The 15,164-nt window shown below is 56.9% G+C and overlaps 2 protein-coding genes across 3 annotated transcripts in view; one reads left to right on the top strand and one right to left on the bottom strand.

Annotated features, from left to right (window-relative positions):
* Positions 1 to 11,253, top strand: part of Nfic (nuclear factor I C) — a 31,244-nt gene extending 19,991 nt beyond the window's left edge. Inside the window, exons 7-10 of one of the 2 annotated variants that reach the window (XM_021173576.3) lie at positions 1,156 to 1,281; positions 2,353 to 2,537; positions 4,023 to 4,099; positions 6,364 to 11,253. In XM_021173576.3, coding sequence (XP_021029235.1) covers positions 1,156 to 1,281; positions 2,353 to 2,537; positions 4,023 to 4,073 — 362 coding nt within the window. In that variant the 3' untranslated portion in view covers positions 4,074 to 4,099; positions 6,364 to 11,253. The remainder of the gene's footprint in view (positions 1 to 1,155; positions 1,282 to 2,352; positions 2,538 to 4,022; positions 4,100 to 6,363) is intronic. The other variant, XM_021173578.3, reaches the window with a different exon arrangement.
* A 791-nt stretch (positions 11,254 to 12,044) lies between these two features.
* Positions 12,045 to 14,394, bottom strand: Smim24 (small integral membrane protein 24). The gene is made up of 4 exons (XM_021174663.3): positions 14,205 to 14,394; positions 13,456 to 13,567; positions 13,201 to 13,263; positions 12,045 to 12,670 (listed from the first exon to the last, which is right to left on the bottom strand). The coding sequence occupies exons 1-4, from the start codon at positions 14,269 to 14,271 to the stop codon at positions 12,556 to 12,558; spliced, it is 357 nt and encodes a 118-aa protein (XP_021030322.1). The 5' UTR covers positions 14,272 to 14,394; the 3' UTR covers positions 12,045 to 12,555.
* Between the last annotated feature and the right edge of the window lie 770 nt (positions 14,395 to 15,164).

Raw genomic sequence — 15,164 nt, 5'->3', positions numbered from 1 at the left:
CCTCCTCCGGTAGCCAAGTCCAGAAACTCAGCGTTCCCACAGCTTTTGGTTCCAGGTGGCCCCCTGGGCATCTCGGGACCCCATCTGCGCACCCCTGAGATTGCAGCCCACAGGAGTCATTGAGCCCAGCCTGGCAGCCTCTTGGTCACACCAGCCTCTGAAGCCTCCGTTTCCACATTTGCAACACCCCAAGACCATTCTTTAAACACCGCGGGTGGGGAGGGGTGGAGTCGCAGGTGGGGATGGGTCTAGTCGCCCACAAACCCCAGCTTGGCCCCTGCAGCTCTGTGAGACCCCCCCAGCCAGGGGAACAGAGTCTCTGGTTCCAGTCAATGTCTAGGGTAGGGACGAGAGAGTCCAGAGTTCTCCACAGGCTAGGATGTAGCTGGGGGAAACTGAGGCCTGGCTGGTAGGGGTGGGGCGCGTGGGGGGTGTGGGGACCTCGCCTGGCGCTGGCAGGCCCCAGCGCCAAAGGCTGGGCATAGACAGGCTGCCCTAATCCACTTAGTAGCCCTAATGAGCCTGTAATGGGGACAGTCTAGACAGGAAGGGGTGTGTGCTGATGCTGCCCTGGGGGACTGTGGATAAGACGTCTGACTGGGGAGGTCAGGAGGACTGACAGGGACAGTGGGGCCCTGCAGCCACATTGGGTGCTGCTCCTAGAGACTCTGACCTCATCCCTTGTAGTCTGCTTCCCATGTCACCCCCAAGGGAGGCAGGTGTCCACAGCTGTCTGTCCCCCCCAACCTGTGATGTGTGTTTGCTGACATGAGGGTGGTGAGAGCAGGTGCGGACTGTAGTTGGTATCCCAGCACTTGAGCAGCTGGGGCAAGAGGATTGCAATGAGTTGGAGACTAGTCTGAGCCAGTGAGGTAGGGTACAAGCATCCGACTGTGGTCAGCCCCAGCATCAGTTCCCGAGGGACCAGAGAAAAGTCTCTGAAAATAGAAGGAACCCTGCCCCCTGCCATGAAGACATGTCAGGGCCTTGCTCCTATCTGTGGCTGTGTATTATCCACTGTGCCCTCTTCTGAGCCACTGGAGGACATTCTGAGTGCCCCCCCCCCCATTCCCATGTACAGCCTTGGGCTTGGGGGGTATGTGTGGCATCACTTGCTGCCCTTCAGAGATGGAGACTTGGGTCCCCTCCCCACAGGCATCTCATCCCCGGTGAAGAAGACAGAGATGGACAAATCTCCGTTCAACAGCCCGTCCCCCCAGGACTCCCCCCGGCTCTCCAGCTTCACACAACACCACAGGCCAGTCATCGCGGTACACAGTGGTGAGTGTCACCTGTGGGAGGCGCAACTGTCACCAGCACAGCCACGAAAGGGCTGCAGGTTTCTGAGCACGGCCTGCCCTTCAGTGATATGACCTGTAGGGGGCGCCAAGTGTCCCCTGTAGAGTGAAATAGAAGGCTTGTTTAGCACCTGATTCCAAGCAGCTACTTCATTCATTCCATATCTCTGCGTGCCAGGTTAGCCATGCTCTGTGATCCTGATCGAGCCCTGCGAGGGGAGAGACACGATCATGTGACCATCTACCCCGGGACTGGGAAGGGGTGGGGCGGCCACTGTGGAGAGAGGACTTAGTGATGCCTGATGACACTGGGGTATTACACAGCTGTGAACAGGAGCAAGGCTCTGACATCCCACAGTGTGGAGAGCCTGTAGGTTGTATTTCAAGTATGCTCTGTGACAGGAAGTGTGTGTGTAGAGAGAGAGGAAGTGGATTCATTGGAGGCCTGGAAGGGGCGGAGCAGATGTCACAGCATAATGTGAAGGTAGTGGAGACTATTGGACATTTAGTTGTAATCAGGCAACACCTCATTTTGTAGCCCAGGCTGGCCTTGAACTCATGGCAATCCTCCTGCCACAGGCTGGAGTGTACTGAGGAGAGCTCTGTACACTACACCCAGGCTCTGTATTTTCTTAAAAAGATTTATTTATTTATTATATGTAAGTACACTGTAGCTGTCTTCAGACACTCAAGAAGAGGGCGTCAGATCCCATTACAGATGGTTGTGAGCCACCATGTGGTTGCTGGGATTTGAACCCAGGTCCTTCGGAAGAACAGTCAGTGCTCTTAACTGCTGAGCCATCTTGCCAGCCCCTGTATTTTCTTTTGTGTGTGTGTGTGTGTGTGTGTGTACACGTGTGTGTGTGTGTCCTTTTTCATGGTTTACTGCCTGGCTCTTTGTGGAAAGGGCCTGTGAGGCACAGAGCTGCACTCACCCACCAGCCGTCTGCTCTGCTGGGGACCACTGTGGCATCCCTTAAGCTAAGGCAGGAGGATAGCCTGAAGTTCCACCCAGACTGCGCATCATGAGAGTTTGGGGACTGTCTGTCCACAGGCATCGCGCGGAGCCCTCACCCGACCTCGGCCCTGCACTTCCCTGCCACGCCCATCCTGCCGCAGACAGCCTCCACCTACTTCCCCCACACGGCCATCCGGTACCCGCCACATCTCAACCCCCAGGACCCGCTCAAGGATCTGGTGTCCCTGGCCTGTGACCCGGCCACCCAGCAACCTGGACCGGTGAGTGCCGGCCCTTGCTGGTCGGGGTGGGGCAGCCGCAGTCACCGTGAGCAGCTTGGCGACTCCACTGGCTGCATGCTCTGGTGGTGACTTATGCCAAACACAAGACCAGGATGTAAAGCATTTGGGAGGGCGAGGCAGGAGGTCTGCTACAGGTTCGAGGCCAGCCTGGGCTGCATGGTGAAACCCACAATCAAGTGAGAGAAAAGTGTGTGGGACTCAGGCACTGGACCTCTTGGAATGAATTTGGGGGAAATAACTGGTGTGCCGTGTCGCAGCGTGGAAGGGATAAAGAGCCGCGGTGGATTGAAGTGATAGGATGAGATTTAAAGCTAGCCAAGTATCCATGGGTCCCCTCCCCACAGCCAGACAAGCACGCCCAGCCTGTCCCAAACCACAAATGACCAACCTTGGGATCTGCAGCCTCCAAAGACCCTGAAGTTCCCCAAAACAGAAATCATCAGGTCCCATCCATCCATGGGTGTGAAAGTTGTCTTTCCACACAGTTCGTGTCCTGCCTAACCCCGGGAACTCACCTCTCCCGGTGTCTAAGTTTCCACACCAATTACTTGAGTCAGACTACAATCCCCTATGAGGGAGCTGGGGGCGTGGTCAGGGGTGGAGTCTCACCTACACTCCTCCAGAGAGGGGCTGGGGGCGTGGTCAGGGTTTAGCTCTCCTTCCCTCCCCTCCAAGAGAATCTCCCCTTGATCACCTGGGGGCGTTGTCATACAACAGGAACTTTACAGATGCAGTCAAGCCACTTCTCCCACCTGTGTCTTTCTTTGGATCCACTCTCCCCTTTCTGACCCCACATACACTGTCCCCCCTTTTCTACCCCTGGTGGTACAAGAACAGCCCTGGTCCTTTCCTCCTTGGCACCTAGGTTTTTCAGCCCCAGACAATCTGATGGCTAAGATTGAGATATGTAGAGAATGGGGCATAGCACAGGATTGTCATCCCAGCACTCAGGGGGCTGAGACAGGAGGATAGCTGTGAGTTCAAGTCTAGCCTGGGCTACAGAGAGAGACTCTGCCTCAGATAAAAACCATCATCAAAAGTCAGCTAGACGATAAATAGATTTGTGCAGATACCCCATCCGCCCCACACACTCCACGAGGGGAATCAATAAATAAAACGCCTTTAATTATTGATGGCACCATGTGCGGGATGCCGCCTGCCTGGCCGCAGCTGGAACACCATGAATTATTCATTGCTGGCCTTTGATTATTAATATTTTATTCGTTGCCTCAGCCCAAGGCTGGTGCCCCATCTACCTCACCACCTAGGGACCCCAGCCGGGATCCCCAGGACCCAGGCTCTTGGAGTGGCCAGATTTGCCCCTGGGGGGATGATGAGGGCAGCAGTCCTGAGGCCACTGCAGCTGGGTATGAAGGAAAGGCTGTGTGACTCCCAGGCAGCAGACACCCTCTCTGGGCCCCGTGCTCTGGTGCTAACGGGCTCTGGTCTCTCTCCTCCCCACAGCCTGCTCTCCGCCCGACACGTCCCCTGCAAACAGTCCCTTTGTGGGATTAGGACGGAGGGATCCTCTTGCGGGACAGGTAGGGGCCGAGAGGCCGGCTGGGGGGTGGGGGGTGGGGAAGAGGGGCCGGCCTGGGGGGTCAGGGACAGCAGGCCTGCTGGCCACAGCCCTGGCAGGGACTCACAGGAAGCCAGCCTCTCGCTCCCACCCCGGGCCTTGAGCCCCACCCCCCTGGGTGTGTGTCTCCCTCCATCCCATCTGCCACTCTATAGCTCCCAACCCGGCAGAACACCCAGGGTGGGGTGCATTTGTCTAGTTGGGGAACTGGGGCTCAGAGAGGAGAGGCAGCCAGCCCAGAGTCACACAGTACACTGCAGGCCAGGACTTCTCCGTGCTCCCCAGCCTCCTCTCCAAAGAGGCAGAGCAGAAAGGGAGGATGACTGGGAGGCAGAGCGCAGAGCAGGAAGAGAAGGAAGCTAGTGTTCCAGAAGAGGTTTAGAGAGAGAAGGCAAATTGCCTGTGGATGCACAGCGGTGGGACATGGCAAGGGGTGGTCACCTCTGTCCTCACATTGATCAGAGGTTGCCTTGGGACCCTCTATAGCTGTCCAGGTTCCTCTCAGTGGCTCAAGAAGCCTTGACTGTGACTGAGGCCAGGGCCCGGGTGGGCTGTCTCTTTTTCAGCCTTCCTTGTGGGAGCCTCCCAAGCCCATCCCCACCCCCACCCCACCCCCCATCCCTGTATGGCCAGCACCCTCACCCGGCTGGGAATGTTCTAGACCCACATACACGCCTCACTCCTTCCTCTCCGCCCTTGCCCCTCCCCCCAGCCCTCCCTCCCATGGAACCAGAATCCATTCCTGACAAACTGAGGCAGGTGACCTTGGAATTTAGAATCGGGAGTTTTTAGTCCGGCATCTCCCCGCCCCCGCCCCCGCCCCCCCCCCCACTCCCCTATCTGAGGCTCCCTAGGCCTCCTCTGGGTAAAGGTTTCTGAGGCCAGGCCATCTGCCATTGTCAGCTGAAGACAACACAGTGACCCAGTGATCAGGTCTGCTCCGTGGAAGACCAGTGTTGTGGGCTAAGCAAGGGGAAGCTGGCCTCAGAATGCTGGCCTCATCCCCGGGCATACTAGGGAGCCACAGAAGGTTTTAGGGGGAAGGAGAATAGATAGGGTGGAGTGGACAAGATCTGCACCCCCACCAGGGAAATCAGGAGGCTGCAGTGTGGGCTCTCCCCTCCTCCAGCCCCCACCTCAGCTCTGGGCCTCCGCTCATTCCGCCCAGTCAGCACTTCCTGGCTGGCTACATTGTTATTCCTGGCTCGGCCTCCCTGCAGCCGGGTTCCCCCGTTTGCTCTCTCCCCCATCTGCACACCAACCATTCTCCCCCTCTCCCCCAAGGCCCCTCATACCCACGCACACAAATACCCCCGGGGGTCTGAGGCTCCAGCCCCCTCTCGCCGCCTAGGATGCTAGCACCACGGCCCTGCACACTGCAGGGTCACACCCCACCCTGTCTGGTTGCCAACGGAAACCAGACATGAGCTAAGGGACGCAGGAGCTTGAACTTGGCTGAGGGCGGGGCCGAGAGAGAGGGACTGCAGGCCCCGCCTACTTTGCAGGCAGCTCCACCCCCCCACCCCTGCCTTTGGGCACCACGCTACCCCGCCCCCACCCCATGCACTCTCAGGCACCAGGCTAGACAGGACTCCCAGGACAGTGCTCCACTGACACCCTAGTTGTCTTGGAGGCGAACCGGACTGGGACATGTCCATGCTGGTCTTGTCCACTCTCTGAGGCCAGCTAGGAACTTACTAGCTGGGGCAAGGGCATGATTGTTGAAAAGGCAGGCCAGTGTGGTGGTGCCGGCCATCATCCTGGCACTAGGGAAACTGGGGCAGGAGGATGAAAGGCTCAAGGCCATCCCAGCTTCACAGTGAGTTCTAGGCTAGCCTGGTTTACTACTGAACCATGATCAGCGCTGCCCACACACGTGCTTTCTCAGGCTTTGGGAGTCCAGTTAGCAAAGAGGACCCTCAGCCGCCCACAGACTTAATATATTCAGGCCAGTCCCAGACTTCACGTGGAATGTAATCACATGTCTCTGACGTCATGCAGGATATACTTAAACTAAGTATCACGTGGGACAGACTTAACCCCAACAGGAAAGGGGCGTGTCTGCCGTTTTGCCAGGCAGCCTTGTGCAGAGGGAGGACATAGACCAGTATCACACCTGGAATTATGGTCTGGGATTCAGGATCCATGTGCTGTGGGGGAGGGGAAGAGACTGCTGCTTTCCTGACACCCAATTTCTCTGTCTCCATCTCCCTGCCGACCATGCAGTCCTGGTACCTGGGGTAGCCGAGGTTGCCTTCCCATGCCTCCTTCATCACCAGTGGAGTCCCAGGGTGACAGTCCCAGCCTGCATTTTTGGTGGAAAATTAGATGGAGTGAGAAGCCCCCTGCGGACTCCCAGCTGGATGGAAAAGACTGGAGGAGAAAAGGACAAAGACAAACAGGAAAAAAAAACAAACCCTTCCCAACCAAGATGACAACAGATGGGAGCTGTGGGTCTCTGGCACCTGCTGCTGATGGACGGCTGCCTGCAGCCCTTCTGCGCCCTGAGGGCCCTGCCATCACCCACAGACCAGGCAATCCTGGCCTGGTACCTGCGCCCAGCACCAACAGATGGGCAGAATGGACGGGGTGGGCCACCCAGCCAGGCCACCTCTCCCCAGACCCCTGCTGCCAGCCACCAGCGCCAGCCTCGGGGACCTCCGGCCGTCCCCACCGACAGTGTTTGCCAAAGACAGGAGGCTGGAGGTGGACAGACCGCGCGTGGTGGGCAGAAGAGGCTCGTGGGAGCCGCCCAGCGCTGGCCCTGCTGGGGACAGACATGCCATACAGGTACTTTGGGACCCCTGGGAGGGTCCTGCATCCAGCCTCCATCTCGGTCCTCTGGCCCCTTCTCCTTGCGGACCTCATTTGGAAGGACACATCTCTCTATGCAATTTGTCCCCTCCCCACCCCCGGCATGAGAGGCCACGCAGCTCCCGACCCTCCGGCCTCCTCTCGCACATGGAAGGTATCAGCACTTTGAGAAACAGAGGTGGGGGAACCGGGGCCCCCCACGCCGAGGTTCCTGGAGGCGGGAGGTGCCGCGATCTAAGTGCCTAGCCCTTCCACCCACCCGCCGTCCACCTCGTCCATCGGGGACACAGAGTGGCCAGGGCACCCCACCCTTGTCTCCGTGCACCCTAGCTCCCCATCACTGCGCGCCCTCCAAGCTAGAGAGATGGGACCCCAGGGGGGATTAGAGCTGGGTGTCCCGAAAACCCAGGCTGGGGCTATGCGCCGTCCCCCTACACTTCTGCCAGTGCCTTACTTCCTGGAGACCCACCCTGGGGTACCCCACTGCAGGGGGATACCCCCTTTGCACTTTGACCCTCCTGATGACGTGGGGCCCAGCACAGGGACCAAGAAGGCTGGTGGAAGTGCACTCGGACCCCAGGTGGGAGGGCTCTGGGAGTGATGGGGTGACAGGGTGGACTGATGGCTGGGGTCCCCCATCTGCTATGCGTACTTCACTGAGCTATAAACACTAAGATGGGGTGCAAGGGCCCAGCCCCAGCCCCAGCTCCGCAGTCCCCATATGCACCCACCCTGTCGCTATCTTGGATGGCCCGCTCTGGGAGGAGATGTTGGGTATTTTAAGGTTACTGAACCTACAAAGGCCCCTCCTCCCTGACCACCCATCTTGGCCCGTCATACCTAGCACTGTCATGTCCCCTCCCCGCGGAGGCCGCAGGCCATCACCCCAGCAGAGCCCCCAGGGCCAGGCCCCACCCACCTGCCACCTGTCCTCCCTGGGACACTTGTAAGTACAAAGCTCCCCAGCCTTTGAGGCCTCAACCCCCCACCATCTGTCTGTCCTCAGGGACCCTCCAGTAGGAGGACCATTGGGGACATCACAGAAGCCACTGTCCAGATGGGGCTCAGGCCAGTGGGTGTGGGATGGGCCATCTGCAGGGTAGACCTGGCAAGTCCCCTCTGATACCCCCAAGCCAGCCAGCTGGGTCCCCCAGGGGTCAGGACAGAACCAACTATTTACCTAACTGCATGGTGCTTAAGGCCCCGCGACACCCAAGAGCCCCCTCCCCTGCCGGGCTGCTGTGTGCATGACAGGTCCACCTACCTGCCCACTTCCCTCACCGCCTCTATTAAAAAAGGAAAGAAAAAAAAGGATACACAAAATATATATATATAAGTATATATATATCCTTACCAAAAAAATCCATTATTTCCAAATTTGCACGAACTTTTTACCACGACATGTGCCTTGCTCTCCCGAGGACAAGTATTAACTTTTAAATAATATCCGCGCACACAGACGCATGCCCTGCACGCATAGTTACAAACAGACAAATGATTACATGAAATAAAAAATAAAATCCAAAAGGGTGGTATTTCTATTTGTAAAGGAAAGAAAAATCAAATGAAAGCGAGATTTTTTTTTTTAAATATAAGAAAGAAGGCTGGGCGTGGTGGCGCACGCCTGTGATCCTAGCCCTTGGGAGGCTGAGGCAGGAGGATTGCTCTGAGTTCCAGGTCAAGTCTGGGCTACAGAGTGAGACGCTGCCTCAAGAAAAGGGGAGGGGGACCAAATCATAGAAACAAACAAGAAAAACAACACTATTAAGGAAGTCACAATTGGCCATGGTTTGTGATCCCCGCCCGCCCACAGCCCTGGCCCCACCTCACCCCATGATGGGGGACTGGAGTCGCCTTGGTGCTCATTCCCTGAGCCCCCCAATCCTCTGTCTTCCAGCCAACCCACAAAGCTGAATATATGCAATATCCGTCCGTCTGTCTGGGTCGAGCTCAGCTGTGGGGAGTCCCAGTGGTGGAGGGTACACAGTGGGCCTGTCCCAAGTCCGTGATTTCGATTTTTCTTTTATGGTTTCATTGTAGTTGCCTTTGGGTTTTTGTCTTTGTTTTTCTGTCTTTTGTTAAATCTGCTCTTAAAGTTCACCAAAGCTAAGACAGTTGCCAGGGTTACCGGGGCAGACAGGAGCCCAGGCTCCACGCCACGCCCTTGCCTCTTTCTGCCCCCAGCCCCACCCCCCACCAGTCTGCCTGTTGCCCCACTCAGCCCTGAATGTTGGGCACTGGCAGAGAGGCAATGGCAGGCTCACCTTGATGGAGGGACTGGGGTGGGTGGGACTACCGCCCCACCCACCTTGTCTGCACTCCTGTCACTTGTAGGCCTGGCTGACTTACAGATTTTTCCTTCCCCAGCTTGTGTCCACCCCCGCGCCAGGAGAGGTAGCACCATCTCCTGGGACCATCAAAGTGGGCGGGAGTGGGTACAGTGGACAGAGCATACCTGGTGGCAGGTTGGGAGGGGCCACTCAGCGTCCCCCCCCATTTCTCAGAAAATCTCCAGTTCCCACCCAGGGACCCCACACTGGCCCAGTCCTCAGGTGGATGACTGAAGCACGGCAGGAGATTTCTGTTTTTGTTTTCCTGTGTATAAAATATTTTTCAAACCACCCTCTCCTCAGACCACCTTACCCATCATGCCCTGGTGAAGCCCCCAAGGCCTGTTGCTTTGGGGTGTGGCCTGTGACTGTGTTTCCCAGGCAGGGACCAGAAGAGGTCTGAGGTCCTCCTGAGCCCTGAAATCTTGATAATCAGGAATACCCGGGGTGGTGGGACTGACATCAGGGGAGTGGCATCTGCCCACCCCCCGCCCTGTCCCTCCGGGGGTGAACTGGCCAGGCTGCACTACAATGTCCACAGGCAAGAGGCCACCAGGCCACCAGCAAATGTCCCGCCCTTGGGGACAGTGCACCCGCTCGCCCTTGGTTGTGTTGGGCAGCATTTGTACATACATGCGCGCATTTAGTTTGCAATTAATCCCTGCTGCACTGCCCACAGTGGCTTCCTCCCTTCATTCAGTTTGTCCCTGAGACCCCTGAGTGGCCTTTGCTCCTCCGGGGTACTGGGTTGAAGATCCAGCCACTTAATTTCCCCACTGATTGTTTTGATATCTGAGAGACAGGAAGGTCTCCCCAGGCTGGCCTCCAACTCGTGGCAATCCTCCTGCCTCTGTTTCTCAGTTGCTCTGACAACAGGTGTGTACCACCACTCCTGACTTCCCTGCCCAAACATCATATCCTACTTGTTAATAGCCGTCTTCTCCCTCTGTCATCTACCCAGAGCACTCAGCTTGGGACTGTCGCCCAGTGCAGGGCCCAGGTAAGAGGAGACTGCCAGCGAGTCCCTAGATCTTGTAGCCATGATACCAAACAGTCATTTCCCAATCAGTGCCTCACACATCTGATGGTGCAGTTTTGGGGTCTGTCCCCACTCCCCTCAGTCCCTACCCCTGCTCCCCTCAGACGTGGGACAGGAAACAGCAGGTGCGCTGGGCAGGAGGAAGGCATGCACTTCCTCCCCAGCCACCACCCCTCCCACAGCACCCAGCCTCACTACCCCAGCATGGGGTACCAAGCTGGATACTCCTAAAATGTCACACCCCATCCAACCTCAGATCTGATGCAGTCATCTGTGTCCCCTAACCAAAGCCCATTTGGGTCTGAGGGTTCCAGAGTAAACGCCTGCCCTGCAGCGCCTGGCAACTGGCAAGCATCGGGTCTGAGGGACTACACAGGGCTCAGCACAAGGCGCTCATGGGTTTCAGGGAGTGGGAGGGACTGTTTTTCTCCATTGCTCTTCCCCCTGGCTTCCCCTTGTTTTCTGGGTGTTTTCCTGCAGAGATCTTTTGGGTTTATTTTGAGATTCCCTTCCCCCCCCCCCCCCATTCAGCCACTTTGTATTTTACTCCTGGGTCGATGCACCTCCGACCTTCAGCTTTTCCTAACTGCACTTACGTGGTCTGCAGCAACCTCTGCCCCCTCCTCCCAGAGCAGATGGGGTCTGGATGGGGAGCAGAGGGCACCCCAGACCCTTCTTGCTCCACAGCCCCCCCCCCCGCCCGCAGCATACTCCACTCATAACCATATATTACAAATTCATTTTGGTTTCTGGCTTTTTGTTTTGTTTTGTGGACCCGCCTGAGCACCATTGACTGCCTGCTGTTCCGTTTCTCCCTATGCAAACAAACAAAAACAGTGAGGGGGTCCATAAAAGATTCAATAAAAGGCAAAAAAAAAAAAAAAAAGAAAAAAGAAAAAAATGTATAAAAATTAAATAAGCTTAAGCTTCGCCTCCTCTTGGTTCTTCCTTTCTGTGCGTCCATGAAGCGCCCCAGCTGGATCAGGGAGTGGGAGGCTGTCACCTGTGTTCATAAGCCCAGGCCCACCATGTGGCCCCTCCTGCTGTGGGGCTCACTGCCTAGGCTCAGGGAAAGTAACTTCTGCCTTGGGCCAGCATCCTGGACTCCATCCCAGCATGAGCTATAGCAACTGCTATGGTGGGTCAGGCCTGTCCCGGGGCAGGAGGATCAGGAGTTCAGAATCATCTTTAGCTTCATGGGCAACTGGAGGCCAGCCTGGCCGACATGAGACCCAGTCTCAAAATAAGAAAGAACCAGCCGGGCGTGGTGGCGCAGGCCTTTAATCCCAGCACTCGGGAGGCAGAGGCAGGCAGATTTCTGAGTTCGAGGCCAGCCTGGTCTATAAAGTGAGTTCCAGGACAGCCAAGGCTATACAGAGAAACCCTGTCTCAAAACAAAAAAAAAAAAAAAAAGAAAGAACCCAGCCCCCTTACCTAGAGTGAAGAGCTGGGGTCTCTTGACCTTAAGATCCACTAGTTCTGTGGGAGGGGCTGAAGAGAAAATATCCCAGCCCCTGCCCCAGATGTCAGTGGTTGGACCATCTTCCCAAGGCCCCACAGCATTACAGAGGAACAGAGTCCTCTGTCTTTGAGACATGAGTCTAAAATCATGACCTTCATGAGAACCAACCAGACACCTCTGTGGACAGCCTGAGCCCAGGCAGAGCTCTCAGCGGTCAAGGACCTCCTGCTCCAGGCTCTGGCCTAAGCCTACACAAAGGGACTACAGCATTAGGGACCTTTATTAAAGGAAGGTGCTGAGAGGTGACACCGCCCCCTCGTGGCCATTGCTGGAACTGTCTGCCAAAACCAGCTTGCCCTGGAGGACTCAAGAACGGGAGACCCTTGGATGAGGTCCTCAGAAAAGAACCCGGTGACCATGGGGCAGAGAGCTTGGACCATGGGGGGTCTCTCCTCCAAGACAGAGGGTAGAAATCCTCCCAGGTGCAGCACTGGGGCTCAGACACATAGGGGACAGTCAGGTGACACCAGGAGCATGCCTGGAGGGGGCAGATTGGATGTGAGAGAGGATGCAGAAGGGGGACAGATGGATAGGAGTGGACACCAGGCCAGTGGTGAGTGTCGGGGGAAGATGGGGGTGAGTGTGGAGGCCATAGGCAGAGCTGACCACCTCATCTGAGGACAGTTTTCAGATCCAGATGACACCAGTCTGGCTTCAGGTGGTGGCTGCAACTTGAGGTGTGTGGATGGAGCACCCCCAGATGACAAGACGCTTTACAATGCTGTTTTCTTGCCTCTCTCCTCATCTGAGGACTCCTCTAGTTCCAAGGCCTCGTTGCTCTGTCCGCCCTTCCTGTCCACCTTCTTCTTCTGCTTCTTGTCTGCTTTACTGCAGGGTTACAGTGCCGCAGTGAGAAAGGGTCACTGCTTACCAAGCCACCTTGTCAGGTTAGGTGAGGGTGGACTCGGGGCTGCGGTGATCTCAGGATGACCCCACAGAAAAGAAAACGTTCACTCCATGGAAAGAAAAGGATGAATTGGTGGATGGGAGGATAGGTGGGTAGATGGATGGATGTGTGGATAGGTGGACGGATGGGTGGGTGGATCACTTACGATAGAGTGACGGTCATGGTGTACAGGAAACCATGCGTCGTCACAGGGCAGGTAGCTGTGTTCTCTGCAGTTCTGGGTACAGGTAGCCCCAGCCTCTCCTAGCCCTTCCTTCCTCAGGACCCTCTCAGGTTCACAGGGCTCAGCTGTGTTTCCAGCTGCCCATGCCAACTCTCCCCTACTTCTATTCCTCTCCCAGACCCAGAATCTACACTAGAGAGTCCCACCCAGAGCCCACCTGCTGGACACTGTCCCCTCCCCCCAGCTGGGCCTCTCAGGACTGTCTGGGGGGAATCACCCACGGGGTACCTTGGCTGTGAGTTCTCGTTCATAATGTGCTCCATTCTGAATGTAGCCTCCTCATCCTCTGCTCTGCACACATAGAAACATTGATACAAGAGCTGTTCTCTGCCTCAGTATCCCCAACTGAGGTCATGAACGCCAAGAATCAGAAGGGATCAACAGGGCAGCAAAGCAAGATGACCTCCAGGCTGACCCTGGGAGGGCACACAGAAGGGCGGGGAGGTCAAGGAGGCCCTGCGTGGGGCAGGGGCAGGTCCTCACCTGCCTTTGGCGCACCAGACACGATTGGCCAGCATGAGGATGAAGACTATAAACAGGAAGCCCACTACTGCAGCCAGGCCTACCAGCCAAGGCTTCAGGCGGCGCTCTGAGGCTGCAAAGGACAAGACAAGTCAGACACAAAAACCGAAGGGGCTTCAGGGAGAAGGGGAGCCTGCAGGGGAAGAGGGTTCTGCGAGAGGGAAAAAGAAGGGTCTGCGGGGAGCCGAGGGGTCTGCGGGAGAGAAGGAGGACGTTAACGGAAAGAGGCGGGTCTTGGAGGGCGGGGCTTAGAAAAGGCGTAAAGAGGTGGGAATCAGGAAGAACGTCCAAGACTAGGAGCTGCCAGGGAGGGGCTTAGGGGGGCAGAGGTTGTGAAGGAGGTCCGGGCCTCCCGGAGAAGCTGGGGGAGAAGCTGGGCTTCTAGGGGGTGAGACTTTCAGATAAAGTAGTTGAGGAGGCGGGGGAAGTGGGGGCGGCGGGGGGGAGGGAATAGCTCAGAGAGGCCTTGAAGAGCTCAGAGGACCAGCGGGAAAAGGGCAGTGGCCTCAGCTTACAGCGTTGAGAGGGCAGAAGGATGTTAGATCAGAGACAGGGCAGGAGTCATTGGAGAGCACTCGTCCCCACCAGTGCCCTCTTCACTTCCTCTTCCTGCCTTGCCTTAGTTTCTCCTAATGGGAAATGAGATGCTGAAGAGCCCCTGCCCCAGTTCCTAACACCCACCCAGCGCGGGCTCCACACCCTAGTCCTACCCTGCTGGGCCTCAGCGGGTGTCAGGAACAGTGTAGCCAGCAGCAGCAGCCTGCCCAGGGTGTCCATGGCCAGCACACTGGATATGGGCCGACGTTCAGCTGCAAGTGTGAGCTGCACAGAGCTCGGGTGGGGTTAAGACAGTGATTGGGCGGGGCGGGGTGGGGAACCTGCCGCCTGTGGCCCAGCCTCCCATGCCTGCTTGGCATCAGACCCCTGCATCTTTGGAGGGCAGAGTCTGCAGCTAGTTTAATATTAACCTAGACTGTCCCTTCCCCCGCACCTTGCACCCCTCCCTGGAGACCAGCAGCCCCAGGGACAGGTTCTTAGTGTCCTCTGTAAGAAGTCAGGCTGCACAGATGGGATGTCCACGCGGTCACGTGCACACAGCCAAGTGTGGCAGTCAGGCTTGGTGGCTGGGACAAGCCTGGCAACTTTGTGTCTGGTAAGTCAGCCCAGTGGGGTTGGCAGCTCTGTGAGCACCAGGCTGCAAAGGAGGCAGGGAGCACCATGTTCCTAGAAGGGGGACCCTCAATGCAATGACAGACACCTGCCTGCAGAGCATCCAGACATCTCAACATACAAAGACAGGGCACAGGCTTCAGCCCTCAACCTTGGGCCTCAAGCTGATTAGATATTAAGCCCCACCTGGGCAAAGGAGGACCCCACCCAGGAGTGTCACGGGTGCAGCCACAGCCTGCGCACGTGCAGGAGACAGCAAGGAAACGGGCATTGATGTCCTCAAGTGCCCGTCATTCCCACACAACAGAGGCCTGACACAGGAGGATGGTTAGGTCTAGGCCTCATCTGGCCTCCAGAGCAAGACACTGTCTCAGAAATAAAACTGTGTGCTGGACTGCAGCTCAGAGGCAGAGCAGTCTCCCAGCTTGCATGAGGTCCTGGGTTCCATTCCTCAGCACCCCAGAAACTAGGTGGGATGACACATGCCTGTCATCTCAGCA

Source organism: Mus caroli, unplaced genomic scaffold, assembly GCF_978045245.1.
Source record: "Mus caroli unplaced genomic scaffold, Mus_caroli_1 scaffold_9, whole genome shotgun sequence".
NCBI classification, from domain to species: Eukaryota; Metazoa; Chordata; class Mammalia; order Rodentia; family Muridae; genus Mus; species Mus caroli.
The sequence above is the reverse complement of the archived record's forward strand: the minus strand, read 5'-3'. Positions and strand labels throughout refer to the sequence as shown.